This window comes from Streptopelia decaocto, assembly GCF_964273445.1.
Source record: "Streptopelia decaocto genome assembly, chromosome: 18".
NCBI classification, from domain to species: Eukaryota; Metazoa; Chordata; class Aves; order Columbiformes; family Columbidae; genus Streptopelia; species Streptopelia decaocto.
This window is the reverse complement of record NC_138673.1, coordinates 10576869-10590954: the sequence shown is the minus strand read 5'-3', so window position 1 is coordinate 10590954 and position 14086 is coordinate 10576869. Positions and strand designations below refer to the sequence as shown.

At 54.5% G+C, this 14086-nt stretch overlaps 1 protein-coding gene across 2 annotated transcripts in view; it reads right to left on the bottom strand.

Annotated features, from left to right (window-relative positions):
- Positions 1 to 3629: 3629 nt before the first annotated feature.
- KSR1 (kinase suppressor of ras 1) overlaps positions 3630 to 14086 on the bottom strand; it is a 45582-nt gene continuing 35125 nt past the window's right edge. Inside the window, exons 8-20 of one of the 2 annotated variants that reach the window (XM_082068883.1) lie at positions 13502 to 13563; positions 13290 to 13396; positions 12292 to 12460; positions 11222 to 11263; positions 10466 to 10520; positions 9793 to 9838; positions 9032 to 9411; positions 8381 to 8477; positions 8071 to 8204; positions 7507 to 7638; positions 7130 to 7265; positions 6678 to 6811; positions 3630 to 3894 (exon numbers count right to left, since the gene is read on the bottom strand). In XM_082068883.1, coding sequence (XP_081925009.1) covers positions 3816 to 3894; positions 6678 to 6811; positions 7130 to 7265; positions 7507 to 7638; positions 8071 to 8204; positions 8381 to 8477; positions 9032 to 9411; positions 9793 to 9838; positions 10466 to 10520; positions 11222 to 11263; positions 12292 to 12460; positions 13290 to 13396; positions 13502 to 13563 — 1573 coding nt within the window. In that variant the 3' untranslated portion in view covers positions 3630 to 3815. The remainder of the gene's footprint in view (positions 3895 to 6677; positions 6812 to 7129; positions 7266 to 7506; positions 7639 to 8070; positions 8205 to 8380; positions 8478 to 9031; positions 9412 to 9792; positions 9839 to 10465; positions 10521 to 11221; positions 11264 to 12291; positions 12461 to 13289; positions 13397 to 13501; positions 13564 to 14086) is intronic. The other variant, XM_082068882.1, reaches the window with a different exon arrangement.

Here is a 14086-nt window from a genome sequence, read left to right as displayed (position 1 = left end):
ATTTTTTTACTCTGCATATTATCTTCACTTTCAAGTGAGTAAATGGATGGTTGTGTCACTTGGAAATACACAGTCACACGCCTTATTGAATCTGAAGCAACGTTTGCAAACAAGATAATAATATAAGGGTTCCTCAGTGTTGGCACTTGCTGCACACACCTCCAGTGTACGTGTGGGGGGGCAGCAGGTCTGAACTCTGCTCTGTGTGATTCGGGTACTCGAACCCCAATCGTCACAGAGCCTATGGAGTACAGTTCAGAAAACTCAAAAGCACTTTGTACGTTTGAATTCTATGCTCTGATGTACTTGATTTGTTTTTAATAAAAGATGCCTTTATATTGAGACAAACAAGAGGGTGTGGATTAAATACGTGAGGTTTGGTGGAGTGGGTTTGGGCTCCAGCCTCCACTCCAGGGGTCCCGAGGGGTTCGTGCCGGGCAGGGGAATCCGCACCAGGGCCTGAGATTGGTTTGCAAACAGCAACAATATAAAATAGCAATGAGAGCAGTATATTTTGCCCTGGTTATATTTTAACTTGGGCTCTTTCTGTGCCCTGTAGTTCCATCAGAGCTTTTAGTTCTTTCTCTAGAATTGCCAGGGCTCTATGATCATATTAAAAAAGCTTACGGTGAGATTTTCTTGTCATCCTTGTCTCCAGGAGCTGGAGTCTGATGAAAGAGGAGCTGAGTCTCCAACTGAACAGAGCCGTGTATTGCAGCGTGTTTCACGTGTGCCTCAGGACAGCCTTAGATAGGAGATAAGGACACAGTACAGCTGGAGGAGTGTGGACAGTGACGGCAGAACAGGAGCAATCAGACAACAGGTACAAGGACAGAGAGGACGGTCCTGATGGGCACCCAGCGTGTAACCCGAGCGTCAGTGCGGACTCTGCTTAACTGGGGTTTTATGCTTTTTGGGGTGGAGTGGAAATGAAACAAGGCAATTGCACTTTCTATGAAGAAAGTTCGCAATAAGCCCAGGGCTCACTGAGTCCCGAGCTTCCAATGAGCCCAACAAAAGTAGCAAACAGAAGAACTAAGTTCCGTACTCATCAGTGCCAATATGCTCCGTGTGCTGCACAACCCGTTCTCTGTGCACATGAAGGTGAATTTCCTGGCCGAGATGCTTTCTTTGTGCCTTGGGAGTCTTTTCAAAGGAATCACTTCTAAGTAACATCTATTAACTTAAGCTCCTTCCTTGAGGGAAAGGAGGTTGTGGGTGGACAGAGGAGCAGGTCCTGCCCAGCTGAGCTGCGCTGGGTGACGCAGGCACAGCTGGGGCTGCTCGGGTGATGGGGTGACGAGGGGCAGCTGGGCGGGCAGCAGGAGCCCTGCAGCAGGAGCCAGAGGAGTTCAGGAGGGGTTCAGGTAGGGGAGAGGCTTTATTTTAAATTATTTTTTCATGGCAATGGTGTGTTAGAGTTGTGCAAAGAGGTTCTCCTCTCTGAAGGTGTTTTCTGAAATGCGGGGGACCTGCCTGTCCCGGAGCGCGCTGGGCTGGGCGGGGAATCTGCTCGTGGCAGTTCGGCTACAGGCAGATGGAGGGGAGAAAGGTGAGACCACAATTGTGTAACGTTTGCTTTATCCAGAGCAAAGGTTTATTCACTGAAAAGATTCCTACACATCCAGAGTTTCGGTAGCATAGAGTGCCCTCTTTTCTCTTCTTTTTTTTTTTTTTTTTTCTGGTTGCATAAACTAATACAGAAACTGTTGTTAATACTAACAATTTTTAATTAATTTAATAGCAATTCTGGAAGACACTCAGTTGATAGAAAATATAAAAAAAAATTTGTTACTGTACAAAGTTTACATCACATTTGAAAAGAAAACGTGTCCATTTTCACCATGTTACAGACTCCATTTACATTCAGTACTGACGTGTGGCTTTTGTAGCAGCATCGTCCCGCCAGCGTCACCGCGGGCACAGGCGGCTCCTCCGCCCGCCCGCTCCAGCCACCGAAACCACCAGGGACGGGCGAGCGTCCCCCCAACGCCGCCGCGGGGGGTTCGCTTCCGAGAGCAACTTATGGCTGTTCAGCACAAACCCAAGGTCAGGTTGCACTAGAATCCCAAATGTCACCGTTAGGGGCAGGTTTGAAGCCCCTCGTGCCCCAGCCGCGTTCCGCGCGTTCCCTGCCTCAGAGCTGGGAAAACCGGTGATCGCTTGTTGGCTGGTTGTTGGTTTCTAAAATGACTTTGTTTTAATCTGGCTGGCTGTCCGTCTCCTAGCCAGTCATTTGATTAGAAAAAAATAGGGAATATATTGCTTTCCCAGCACGGTTCTTGCACATTTGCGCAGCAAGGAAACGCTGTGCATTTGTGAGTTGGGTGACTGGTTCCACACTGGAAGTTTTGGGCGTCCCGGCTTTCAGGACCCGTGTGTTCGGATGGTGAGGAGCAGCCGGGCGGCTGCTCCAGCTGCAGCTTGTGCAGCTCTGCAGGGCGAGACCCAGGGCGGCCCATGAGGGTCTGGCCGATGGGTTCGGCATGTTTTGGGTGCAAAGAAGCACATTTCTCCCCACTTTAGGCTTGTGTTGTGCTGTTGTTACTTAAACAGTATTTGCTGGGAAAGCAACTTCTGCTGAAAACCGCTGACACAAAATTATCGAGAACAGAGGCAAGTCCTGAAGGACCCGAGTGGTGCGGGTTAAACACAGAGCGTGCGGAGGGGCTTTATTTGCTCTGCAGAGCTGGAGCAGAGGAAGGTCACAACAGCACCGCGGTGCCACGCCAGGCTGCTGCCAAACCCCTTTGGTTCTTGTGCCTGAGACACATTGAAGAAGTCACCGGGTGCAAACGCTCGTAAGAGAACAGAACGGAGCGCACACAGGGCGCAGGCTGCTCCGCAGAGCCGCCCTCCAGCGCCAGCCCGCGCCCGAGCGCCCGGCCTGCGGGACGAGCCCAGAGCCCCCGGCACACCCGCGACGCTGGAACATCCTGCTGCTGCAGAAATGAAACCGGGTGGCTTCCAGAGAGCCCTAATGAACTATCTCAGCAATATGAAGTGTGTCTGTGTCGGTTTTTCCCTTGTCTTGCTCCTCCTTGCAGCTCTGGAAATGTCTTTTCTTCTACAAGTGAGATGGTGATTGGGGCAGGAAGAGTCAAAGCTGGTTGGTCACTGTTTTATTTCCAGAAATGCTGCTTGATTAAGGGACTAGAACTTGTGCCTGAAACTTCAGGAGAAGACTCAGGCCCCATGTGCAGCACTGTATTAAGTCATGGTTTTATTTTTATAAAGGGCTGCATGCCTTAAGCTTCCTGCAGGATTGTATGAGAACAAGTGGCTTTCATTGCGAGTTCGGCGTAGAATAGTGCTCGAGTCTTTAACAGACACAGCTCCGTGGGCAGAAACTCTCCTGGCAGTAGATTTGTACTCAGAGCTTGGAGCAACCTGCCAGAACAAACCCCAGAGCTTGGTTTGGGCAAATCACGATGCAATAGATGGATTTTTACCTCAATGAAAAGACAATTTGATCTGGAGCTCCAGCCCTGGTACCAGAGGCATCGGCCGCTCTGAAACCAGCCCGTTCCCCTTCTCGGGCGAGCAGTGCCGTACAGCGGGCGCGGGGAGCTCCTGCTCACCACACAGGAACTAGGATAGTTCTTTTCTCAGTGCTATTGGAGAATGGCTGTAGTTCAACTTGATTCACTGTTTATTATGCTTAAAAAAATATAGTTCACACAGAAGTATCATGTAAACATCGTTTAAAGAGCCGCTGGTGCCCGGCTGCGCTGGCTGCGCTGCGCCCGCTCCGAGCCGGAGGCGTCCCCGCGACGTGCACCGAGCAGACCCCTCAGCACCAGAGCTCACCCGGGCTAGAGCTTTGGGTTGCTCGGTTCCAGGATTCCCAAGCCAAACCTTTCAAAACGCAGGACAACTTTGCTACTGTTAATGCTGAAAAGAGTGGGGAGGGAGAGGAGAAGGGAGGGAAAAGAGTTACTTAGTTTTTCTCACAAAGCTACAGTCCTATAAAAGGAACTAAATTGGGTTGGATTCTGATCTCATACAACTTCAGATCACCCAGAAAAGAGGCTTAAGTAATTCAGCAGCAAACACTTGAGCTTATCTATGGTAACCTCATCAATAGAAACATACAGCGCAAATCTGATTTGCCTCAAGTTGGAGAAACAAGAGGTTTTCGTAGGTCCTACGGTGGGCAGAGGCCCAGCGCTTGATTTCAACAGGCACTTGGTTTCCTTGAAGTCAAAGGGAAGGAAAAAATGACTTACAGGATTTTCTTCATAAGCCAAAGGGGCGTTTTGACAAGGTAGGTCAATTGATTAAAAAACAGCCCCCCAAGAAAACCAAACCCATTTGCTCCTCGTTATAGACTGTAGCAAGTGCGTAAAGATGTTTTTTCCTTCACCCTAAAGCTGTTAACAGTTTGAAACTTTTCACCCCAAAACGCTGTCCCACCCATGCGGGGCAGCCTGGGAACGTGAGCACGAACGTGGGGTCCGTCCCCACCGCAGGCAGCACAGCCTCCCTGGTCCTGGCTCTGGGTTCCGCTCCGTCCCTTTCCTCTCCCCTCCAAAACAAGATCGGTTTCAAAATCATGAACTGCTAAAGAATGAAAAAAGACCTTTTCTAAAAAGGCACATTTGCTGTGGTACCTACAGGTGCGGAAAGCCCCTAGTGTTAAGTCAGACATGGTGCTAAGTAGGAGACGTAAAGAGAGGCAAATAACGACACTGAAAGCAGGAGATGTGCCAGGGAGGAGCAGCTCGCGCTCCTCCTCTCTCCCCGGCGCTGTCGCCGGGCCCGGCTGGCGGTTCCGGCCCCGCGGTGGCGCAGGCCGGGCGGGGGCGCAGGCCGGGCGGTGGCGCAGGGCCGGGCGGGGGCGCAGGGCCGGGCGGGGGCGCAGGCCGGGCGGTGGCGCAGGCCGGGCGGTGGGGCAGGCCGGGCGGTGGGGCAGGCCGGGCGGGGGCGCAGGCCGGGCGGGGGCGCAGGGCCGGGCGGGGGCGCAGGGCCGGGCGGGGGCGCAGGCCGGGCGGTGGCGCAGGCCGGGCGGTGGGGCAGGCCGGGCGGTGGCGCAGGCCGGGCGGTGGGGCAGGCCGGGCGGTGGGGCAGGCCGGGCGGGGGCGCAGGCCGGGCGGTGGGGCAGGGCCGGGCGGTGGCGCAGGCCGGGCGGTGGCGCAGGCCGGGCGGTGGGGCAGGGCCGGGCGGTGGCGCAGGCCGGGCGGGGGCGCAGGCCGGGCGGTGGCGCAGGGCCGGGCGGTGGGGCAGGCCGGGCGGTGGCGCAGGCCGGGCGGTGGGGCAGGCCGGGCGGTGGGGCAGGCCGGGCGGTGGGGCAGGGCCGGGCGGTGGCGCAGGCCGGGCGGTGGGGCAGGCCGGGCGGTGGGGCAGGGCCGGGCGGTGGGGCAGGGCCGGGCAGCGGCGCCCGCAGAGCTGGGACCGTCCTCGTCCCGGCAGCCACAACGGCCGGGCCGGCGCTGGCGGTGCCGGCACAACCAGGGGCGGCAGCCCCGGGCCTGCGGGGCTCAGCAGAGCCCGGACACCGCAGGACACCCAGCGCCCGTTAGTCCGAGCGCCCAGGAGCCTGGAGGGGCTGCAGCCTCGGAGGTGACCGGGGTGCAAGGCGGGTGGCCGTGGTGTTAGACAGGGACTTCTTGCAGACAGGAGTTGTTATTCAAGCTAACAGCCCACACCAAGCGGAAAAAGGCAGAAAATGAGATCTCGGGTAAAGTGTTGATTATGTCCGTGGGTTAATTTCGTGGTTTGTTTTTGCTTTTTAAAATAGAAGGTGATTGTCCAAGTTGCCGGTTAGGATACAACACATGGAAGCATGCAAGGTGGAGCCCGTTATTGCACCAGTAGCTACAACCTACAAAGAAATATGAGAGGGAAGGGAAAAAGACACCGTGAGAGTTAGTTTTCAGTTATTTAAAGCAAGCCCTTGAGAACTACGTATTACAAAGCTGACACTAGAATAAAGCGCGGGGTTAGTGCGAGGTCTCTCAGCGGTGTGACCGGGGGTCTGGAGCTGAGCGGGTCTGGCTGCGGAGCCGCCAGCGCCCGAGCGCAGCACCGGGCAGGGACGAACAACCCAGCTGCCTGCGCTTCCTGTTCCACCAGCACCAATTCAGCTGTCAATGCCGATCGTTAATACTGACATTAAAGTACTTCTCCCCTGTTCAATCCTTTGAGCAGAGAAAAAGTACCAATGCGTACGCAAATTGACAGGAGCCACTTGTGGGGGCGAAGGGGATGTCAGTCCGTCTATCCAGGGACAAATAATTAGGGCAGCACCGACACATCGTTCTGCAGGTCCACAAGCTGTTCAAGAATAGCTCCCTATGGAAACACTAATCCAAAATAATCACTTGGCAGATCGCTCTGAAATGGAGCATTCTCAGAACCGGCTGCCCAGATGGGAAGCGGAACTCGCAGTTCCGTCTAGGCCACCGCGGTGTGACCGTCTGCACGGGGACGCGCAGAGCCGGCTGCTGAAGGAACTGCCCAAGGAGGGAGTGGATATGTTATAAAGTAGGAAGTTAATGGGCTGAAGCATGCAGGTTTAATTGTATAATCTCCTGGTGACTGGGAAAGCAGAGCAGCACGCGGGTCCTGCCCCGTCAGAGGTTGGGCAGCCCCCAGGAGGGCAAAACAAAGCACAGAAACGATCAATTAGCGAATTCCGAGTGGCACAAATGTTCTTAACAGCAGCAAATACTCACTCAGCAGACTTCCAGAAATGCCCTGGGTGGGAGAGCCGCCGGTTCAGTTTTGGCAGTTTCTCAAGCATGTCCATGAGGACGGTGAAGCTGGGTCTGTCACTGCGCTCGAACGACCAGCACGCTGACAGAATTTCCTGCGAGGGAAACCGCATTCAGCTCTCAGCTCAGCTGTGCACACCAAGCAAGCGACCGAGCTCCGCGACCCGCGCAAGCCCAGCCGGAGCTCCACGGAGCGTCCGACGTCCCCGCAGTCACGCGCTGTCCCGCAGGCCCGGGACGGCCGTTCCTACGCAAGCGCTGTGTGCAGAGGCTCAGTGTCTGACCCGGGGTACTCTGCTCTCTCTCCAGACATTTAGGGTTATAATCGGAGTAAAAGAAATCTCCTGTTTACACAGCTCCCTCTTTTCCTGATCAACAGCTCTACAGAAGGATTCCTGCAGCTGGGTACTTACATTGACTTCTTTCCCCAAGCTGACGGTCGCAAGCACTTGTTTCACGCCCTCGCCGCTGCCGATCTGCCAGATGAGCGCCTCCGCGGGCTGGCTCTTGAAGGGCCATTCTCTTGCTTGCAGCTCATACCACACAGTCCTGCAACAACAGGCAGGTCGAGCCTCTGCCCGCTCTCCAGAGAGACAGAGCCCCTGACGCTCTGCCGACCCCGCTGGGCTCGGGGCTTGCGCGGCACGTCCCCCCCGCCCCGACGCCTCCCGCCCCGACTTCTGCGGCAGGTGAGAAAAACCCGTCCCGGCTGGAATCCCGAGCCTGGAGAACCAGCGAGCGCGGGGCTCGGGTCTGGAACCTCCTCCCTGGGCAAGCGCGCTCCTCTTACCCAAAGGCATAAATATCCGCAGCTTTGGAGAACGGCAGCTTGTCCTCGTCCTTCCCCGGCGCCATCTCACGGACAATCTCCGGGGCCAGGTAGCACAGCCAGTCGTGGGGCAGCTTCAGTTCATTCTCCCTCCTGGGTTCAGAAGAAAGAGGTGCTGAAGCGCTGCTGCTTCACCCGGGGGCAGCGCGGGCCGATCGGTGCTCAGCCTGCTGCCGCCACTTCATTTACTCTAACGCTTTTGCTGACATTTCCTTTCTCATTTTCTTGCCATACTAAAAAATACACGTGTTAGCCCGACCCTCCAGCTCACTCTTGGGCTTAAAGTTTTGTTAGTTCCAAGTCTTACTCCACACAGAACTTCCTAGCAATGTGCTACCAAAACTGTAGAAAGAACTCTGCTTAAAAAAAAAGGGAAAAAAAAGAAAAAGTGCATATTCCAAAAATGTGTTTGTACTAAAGCAACCGACACCGCTCACTGGTACCGGGTAATGCAGCAAAATGTCTCCCTGTTTGATTATTATTTATCGTTCTAGAAGTGGACCAAACACTGAAGGCTCCGCTTACCTTCCTTCCTGAACCACACCCGAAATTCCAAATAATCCAAAGTCCGTGATCACAACCTTCCCATTGTCATAGAAAACATTCTTGGCTTTCAGATCCTTATGCACGATCCCCTTGGCGTGAAGGTAGCCCATGCCCTGGAAACAGACGCAGAGCTGGGAACGGTTGGTTGTTGTTCCCACACCCCTAACTCCGGGCGGGCTTTGCTCTCCAAGACCCATTTCATCCCGCTACACAGATAATTAACTGCACGTGAGGACACAGCGCGGGCTCCGGGCTGCCCAGCACGCCATGTCTCGTTAACACCACGCACCTTAATGATCTCCTGCGCTATCTGCCTGGTTTTGTTAATATCCAGGGATATCTTGGGGTCCCGTACAAATGAGTGGAGCGTCCTTCCTTTGCAGAAGCTACAGGAAAGAAGAACAACAACCCTTAAAAGGTCTTTAAAATACAGCAGGAAAATCAAAACGTGGCACTGGCTGCTCAGCTGGTTTATCACGCTGATGGCCTCATCCTGCTTCCACCGCTGGGAAACGCCCTTTGGAAGCAGCGCCGGGACCCGCCGTGTTCGGTTCGTTCGGTTCCCCAGCCTGAGCCCCGGCCGCGGCTGCTCGTGCTCACCGCTGCAGGGAACCGCACACTTCTCTTTATTGCCACTTGGCTGAATTGGAACTATCTGGTGGTAGATGACACAGGAACAGCCCGTTCCTATTTTTTTTTTCTCCTGCTTTTTGAATTTTATTATTTAAGAATTCAAAAATAAAAAGAAAACTGCCAAAAAATATATGTTCCCTAAAAGGAGCCAGCCCTAGAATCCCAAACTCTGGTAACACAGACTGCAGTCATGTCTGCCACCTCCTGACTACACTGAGAGGTTTCTTTTTAGATATTAGAACTAAATATGATCTCAATGTTATATTATATATACACTTTAAAAAATCCCAAGACGCTCTGCCCGTACCTGGTGATGATGGCCAGGTGAGGCGGGTTCATGCACGCCCCCATGAAAAGGACGACGTTCTCGTGCCGGGTCTGCCTGTAGTTCATCACCTCCTTTTTGAAGAGCTTGAGGTGGTCCTGGTTGTTGCCGTCGATCTCCAGCAGCCGGATGGCCACCTCCCCGTGCCAGCGGCCCTTGTACACCTTCCCCCAGCGGCCCTGCCCGATGGGCTCCCCCAGCTCCACCTGCTCGAAGGGGATGTCCCACTCCTGCAGGTACACGCTGGTCTGGCTGGGTTTGCGGTAAATCATCCCTTGCAAGTGTGGCCGCCTGTTCGGCAAATCTTCCACCTCATCCTCATCATCCTCAGGTTCTGATTTATTAGCCTCTGGTTCTTCCGCCTGTTCACAGACAGAGAAGGGAAGATGAGCCGGGTGCCCCAGGAGCCGGCAGCCGCGGCTGCGCTGGCGAGCGCCAGGGCTCGCTGTGCACTCTGCCTGAGCTCCTGGACCGTGAAACGACTGTGCCGACCGAGCAAACCAGAAACGGGAACAGTGTCATCTCAGCCTGATCAGAAACGGTTAAGTGCTCTCACAAGTACCTCATTGTTTCAGCCTAGTTCCAGAAAGCACGAGTTTTGAGTGAGATTTTTGCAGTGCAGAGCTCAGTGGAGCCCAGGCGAGGCACAGTCGTCTCCGCCCAGAGCTACAGGGCCACGACTTTTTATTGCACTTTCAACACAACATTTCTGACTGTACAGAACGGCAAAGCAGAAAACCCACCTCTGCTTCACAGTCAACTCCATCCGTGTCCGGCTGCTGATCGGCACTAACGAGAGAAGAGAGGATCACCATGAAAATAACGTTTGCATATCCACGTGTGCCGTTAGCAGAGTGTAAGGAACCAACAGAGAACAGATCCTGATATCATTAGAGTAGATCAGAGAAAAACACGACTGCTCCACCTAACAGACAAGGGCTTTCTAATCTTTGGCAACCGAGGGACGAAGGCGTTGAGTGATCTTCAGCTATGACGTATTCGGCATTGATCTGGGGAGCGGTGGCATTATTGCAATGACGCTCCTGTTCCCACCCCGAAGCACCTGCGGCGAGGAGCCGCGGCGAGAGCTGGCGCCACGGCCCGCCGCGCGCCCCGCCGCTCGGACCCCTGCGGAGGGGTCTGCGGCAGCTCTTTTCACCGCAGAGCTCCGTAACTTGTTTCATCTGTCCTTTCTGATCTGGGGAACGCACACATCACTGTAACTTGGTATCAACGGTGTTGACTTCTTCCTGTCCCATTTAAAGTACCCCACGCAGCTTCATCAGACGGGGACGACCGTATCGCCCCCGCCGACCGAGCCGATCGCAGGAGCTCTCGGGCCGTGGTGCTTTCGCACTGACCGCAAGGTTATCGGGTAAACACTGTGCAAATAAACCAATTTAAAGCTGTACTTACTTAGTGTCTGCAGCTGGTTCCGGAGGATGTGCTGTTTGTGCAGGACTGGGAATTTCTAGGAAAGCAGAAACATTTATGATACACGTTTTATTCTTCAATCTCTTACAGAGTGTAAGCCTGAAGACTGCAATAGTGATTATTTGCTTCTTACTCTGGAATTATAAAGTAAACTCAGCCACAGACCAGATGATCTTATACTTCTGTTCGTTTAAAACTATGCTCATCGTTCCTCATCCTCAGTGTGCGGCCCCAGCCCAGCCCGTCCACCTGTTCCTCTGCCACGACTTCCAAGGTCAGTCCTTGTCACCGAACTGCTCACGTGCCTTCAGGTTGCCTTGGACAACCCGAAACACTTAAATCCTCACAGAACCGGGAAGTCTAAATTAGTCTGCACTGCAGGTCATGTATTCCCGCTACACCCAGCCTGTCCAGTGTCACCGGTGCGCAGGACATGCAGCCTGGGTTGCAAATCCTTCCACAATTCAGAGTAAACGCTCTGTCCCTGGCAGCCCAGCGCAGCCGCGCTCACCCTGCGCAGCTGCTGACCATTCAGTGTTTCACCTTGGGAGCTCAATCCTGGCACTACCTCATCTTAGGGAGAGGCCTGAATTACGTACTGAGGCAAGAGAAAGTTTTAATTGGTTTAGGTTCTTTTTTTTAAGCAGAATTATTGTTCTTGGGCAGCATGCAGAAGTTCACAAACAAGTTACTTTTGGGCAGCAGCAGCCGGTTAGTAGATTTAAAACAATCACTCACCTGGGAAGATAAATTGTTGTCTATGCTGAATGTAGTAGGCAGCTTTTTGGTTTAAAAAAAGGACAGCAAAAAAATAACCAGGAGAAAGAACAAAGAAACAGAGAACAAAAACAGGTTAGAGGACGGTCAGGAAGTGCCCTGTGTGCATTCAATGAATTAGTCCCAACGCGCCGCTGGGAAACAGATTAGTAGATTATGAGCCTGGTGCGGGCGGGTTCCAGCGCATGCACTGGGGAAGCCTGCGGCAGCTGACACTGATCGGCCGGCAGCGCCGGAACCGCATGTCCGATCAACCAATGGTCCCGGGAACCACACGTCTGATCAACCAACGGTCCAGGAACCGCACGTCTGACCAACCAACGGTCCAGGAACCGCACGTCTGACCAACCCACAGTCCAGGAACCGCACGTCTGACCAACCAACGGTCCAGGAACCGCACGTCTGACCAACCCACGGTCCAGGAACCGCACGTCTGACCAACCAACGGTCCCGGGAACCGCACGTCTGATCAACCGACAGTCCCGGAACCGCACGTCTGATCTGCCAACTTCAGTAAAGCTGCACATTTGGGTCCTTAATCCGTGCAGTACGGAGGGTACGTTCTTCTCCACCACATGTGTATGTCAGGGGTTTAAAAATGGGTGTTGTTTGCTGGTTGTCTTCTGGGAAGGACTGGTGAAGTCACTCAGCCCAGATCTGTTTCCAGGCTTTGCTCTGGCAATCACCTTACTCATGATGTAAAGGCACCGGTGACCCAGCACCGCAGGCGGCGCACATTGCACACAGGGGAAAAGGGACGAAACACATGATTTTTGTTTTTTGTCCTTTTTGGAAAAGGAGAAAATATAAAGATCAAAAGACTTAGGAAAGGGGCCAGCACCCCTCAACGTCTCCTGCAAAGGTGTCTTGTCGATACCACTTACAGATGTTAAGAACAGACCCTTTTCTTTGATTGGGTAACAAGATTTGCCTTCACACTTTGATTGAAACCTGCAACTACCTACAAAGTCTTTGTCACCCTCGCTGGCACAGAGGCCTTGCTGAGCTGGGTCTGGCAAAGCTGCCCTTACCTGGGAAGTTAAACCGCCCGTCCCGCGGGCCCATAGGAGACGGGTTTGGCGGGGGAGTTGCGCTGGGAGGGTTGGAAGACTGGAAAGGTGCTGGAGAAGACGGCGTAGAGGAGGTGGTGGAAGAAGGATTGCTGCTGGAGTCCAGGTGATTTATTGCTGGCGGATGCTCCTGCAGAGCAAGGAAAGTCACTTGTGAAAAACTAAGAAACAGGAGGAATTCCCGCGGATGCCTCCGGAGCAGCAGAGGGAGGAAAGCCGTCCCCAGCCGGCAGCGCAGTGCCGGAGAGCAGCCGGCAGCGCAGTGCCAGAGAGTAGCCGGCAGCGCAGTGCTGTCCCCAGCCAGCAGTGCCGGAGAGCAGCCCGCAGCGCAGTGCCGTCCCCAGCCAGCAGTGCCGGAGAGCAGCCGGCAGCGCAGTGCTGGAGAGCAGCCGGCAGCACAGTGCCAGAGAGCAGCCGACAGCGCAGTGCCAGAGAGCAGCCGGCAGGGCAGTGCTGTCCCAGCCGACAGCGCAGTGCCGGAGAGCAGCCGGCAGCGCAGTGCTGTCCCAGCCGGCAGCGCAGTGCCGGAGAGCAGCCGGCAGCGCAGTGCTGTCCCAGCCGGCAGCGCAGTGCCGGAGAGCAGCCGGCAGCGCAGTGCTGTCCCAGCCGGCAGCGCAGTGCCGGAGAGCAGCCGGCAGCGCAGTGCTGTCCCAGCCGGCAGCGCAGTGCCGGAGAGCAGCCGGCAGCGCAGTGCTGTCCCAGCCGGCAGCGCAGTGCCGGAGAGCAGCCGGCAGCGCAGTGCTGTCCCAGCCGGCAGCGCAGTGCCGGAGAGCAGCCGGCAGCGCAGTGCTGTCCCAGCCGGCAGCGCAGTGCCGGAGAGCAGCCGGCTGGGCTGGGCATGACCAGCAAGCAGAAAGTGGCCCCAGCGAGGGGCGGTGCCAGCGCCAGGCGCCGCCTGCCCCGGTGCAGGATGCTGCCGCCGGCTCCGCTCAGCACACGCAGACTCCAGCCACACGTACCTTTTTAGTTAGTGCTTTGGGAAGGGTTCCAAACTGGGGTTCTGTTGGTCTGTCCACTGGGTTATTGATATCAGAAGGGACAGACTCTGTTCTTCTTATTTTTGCTACTGAAAAAACAGGTTGAAGGGAGAAAAAAGCTTTAATCAGACTTTTTGTTCTTGTGATACCATCAATTACATTGAAATACCAAGGATTTGTAGAAAATCACTTACTGGGAAGGAAGGATATTCTACAAGCAGGTGCCTCTTTAGTACACTTGTTGTGACATTTTAATCTGAAAGAGAAATATTACATGTTAAATAGCAACTTGTTCTTTCCCAAAAAGAGGAAGCCTACCCTTAATTTGTAATTCTTATGCTAATGTCAGAGGGAGTTCTGAACACTCGGGCCCCAGAGCAGCAGCATTCATCTGAAGAATCCTATGATGTGTGTCATTAGGCTAATGAAAGCCATATACATATCTTAGCATCTGATTTATTTTTCGTGTCGTTACCTTCACTGACTGCAGCGACAGTGCAGCGCTAACATCCCAGCGCTCTGGACTAACCAGCCATGCGGAGAAGGAGAAGCTAAAAGCCGCGCTGCTGTTCGGGGTCCAGCTCCCGCTACGAGAGTCGCCCACGAGCAGCTGGGAAGCCTGTGGTGGGAACTCAATGTGGTTCATCCACGTGCTGGCGTTACAGGTACGAGCTGTGCCCACACACCCTCTGCCGCCCCAGAAGCCGCTGGAGAAACGACGCCGCCGCTGCGAGCGCATGGCAGCGGGAGACGGATTATGGCAAACGTTATGAATCACA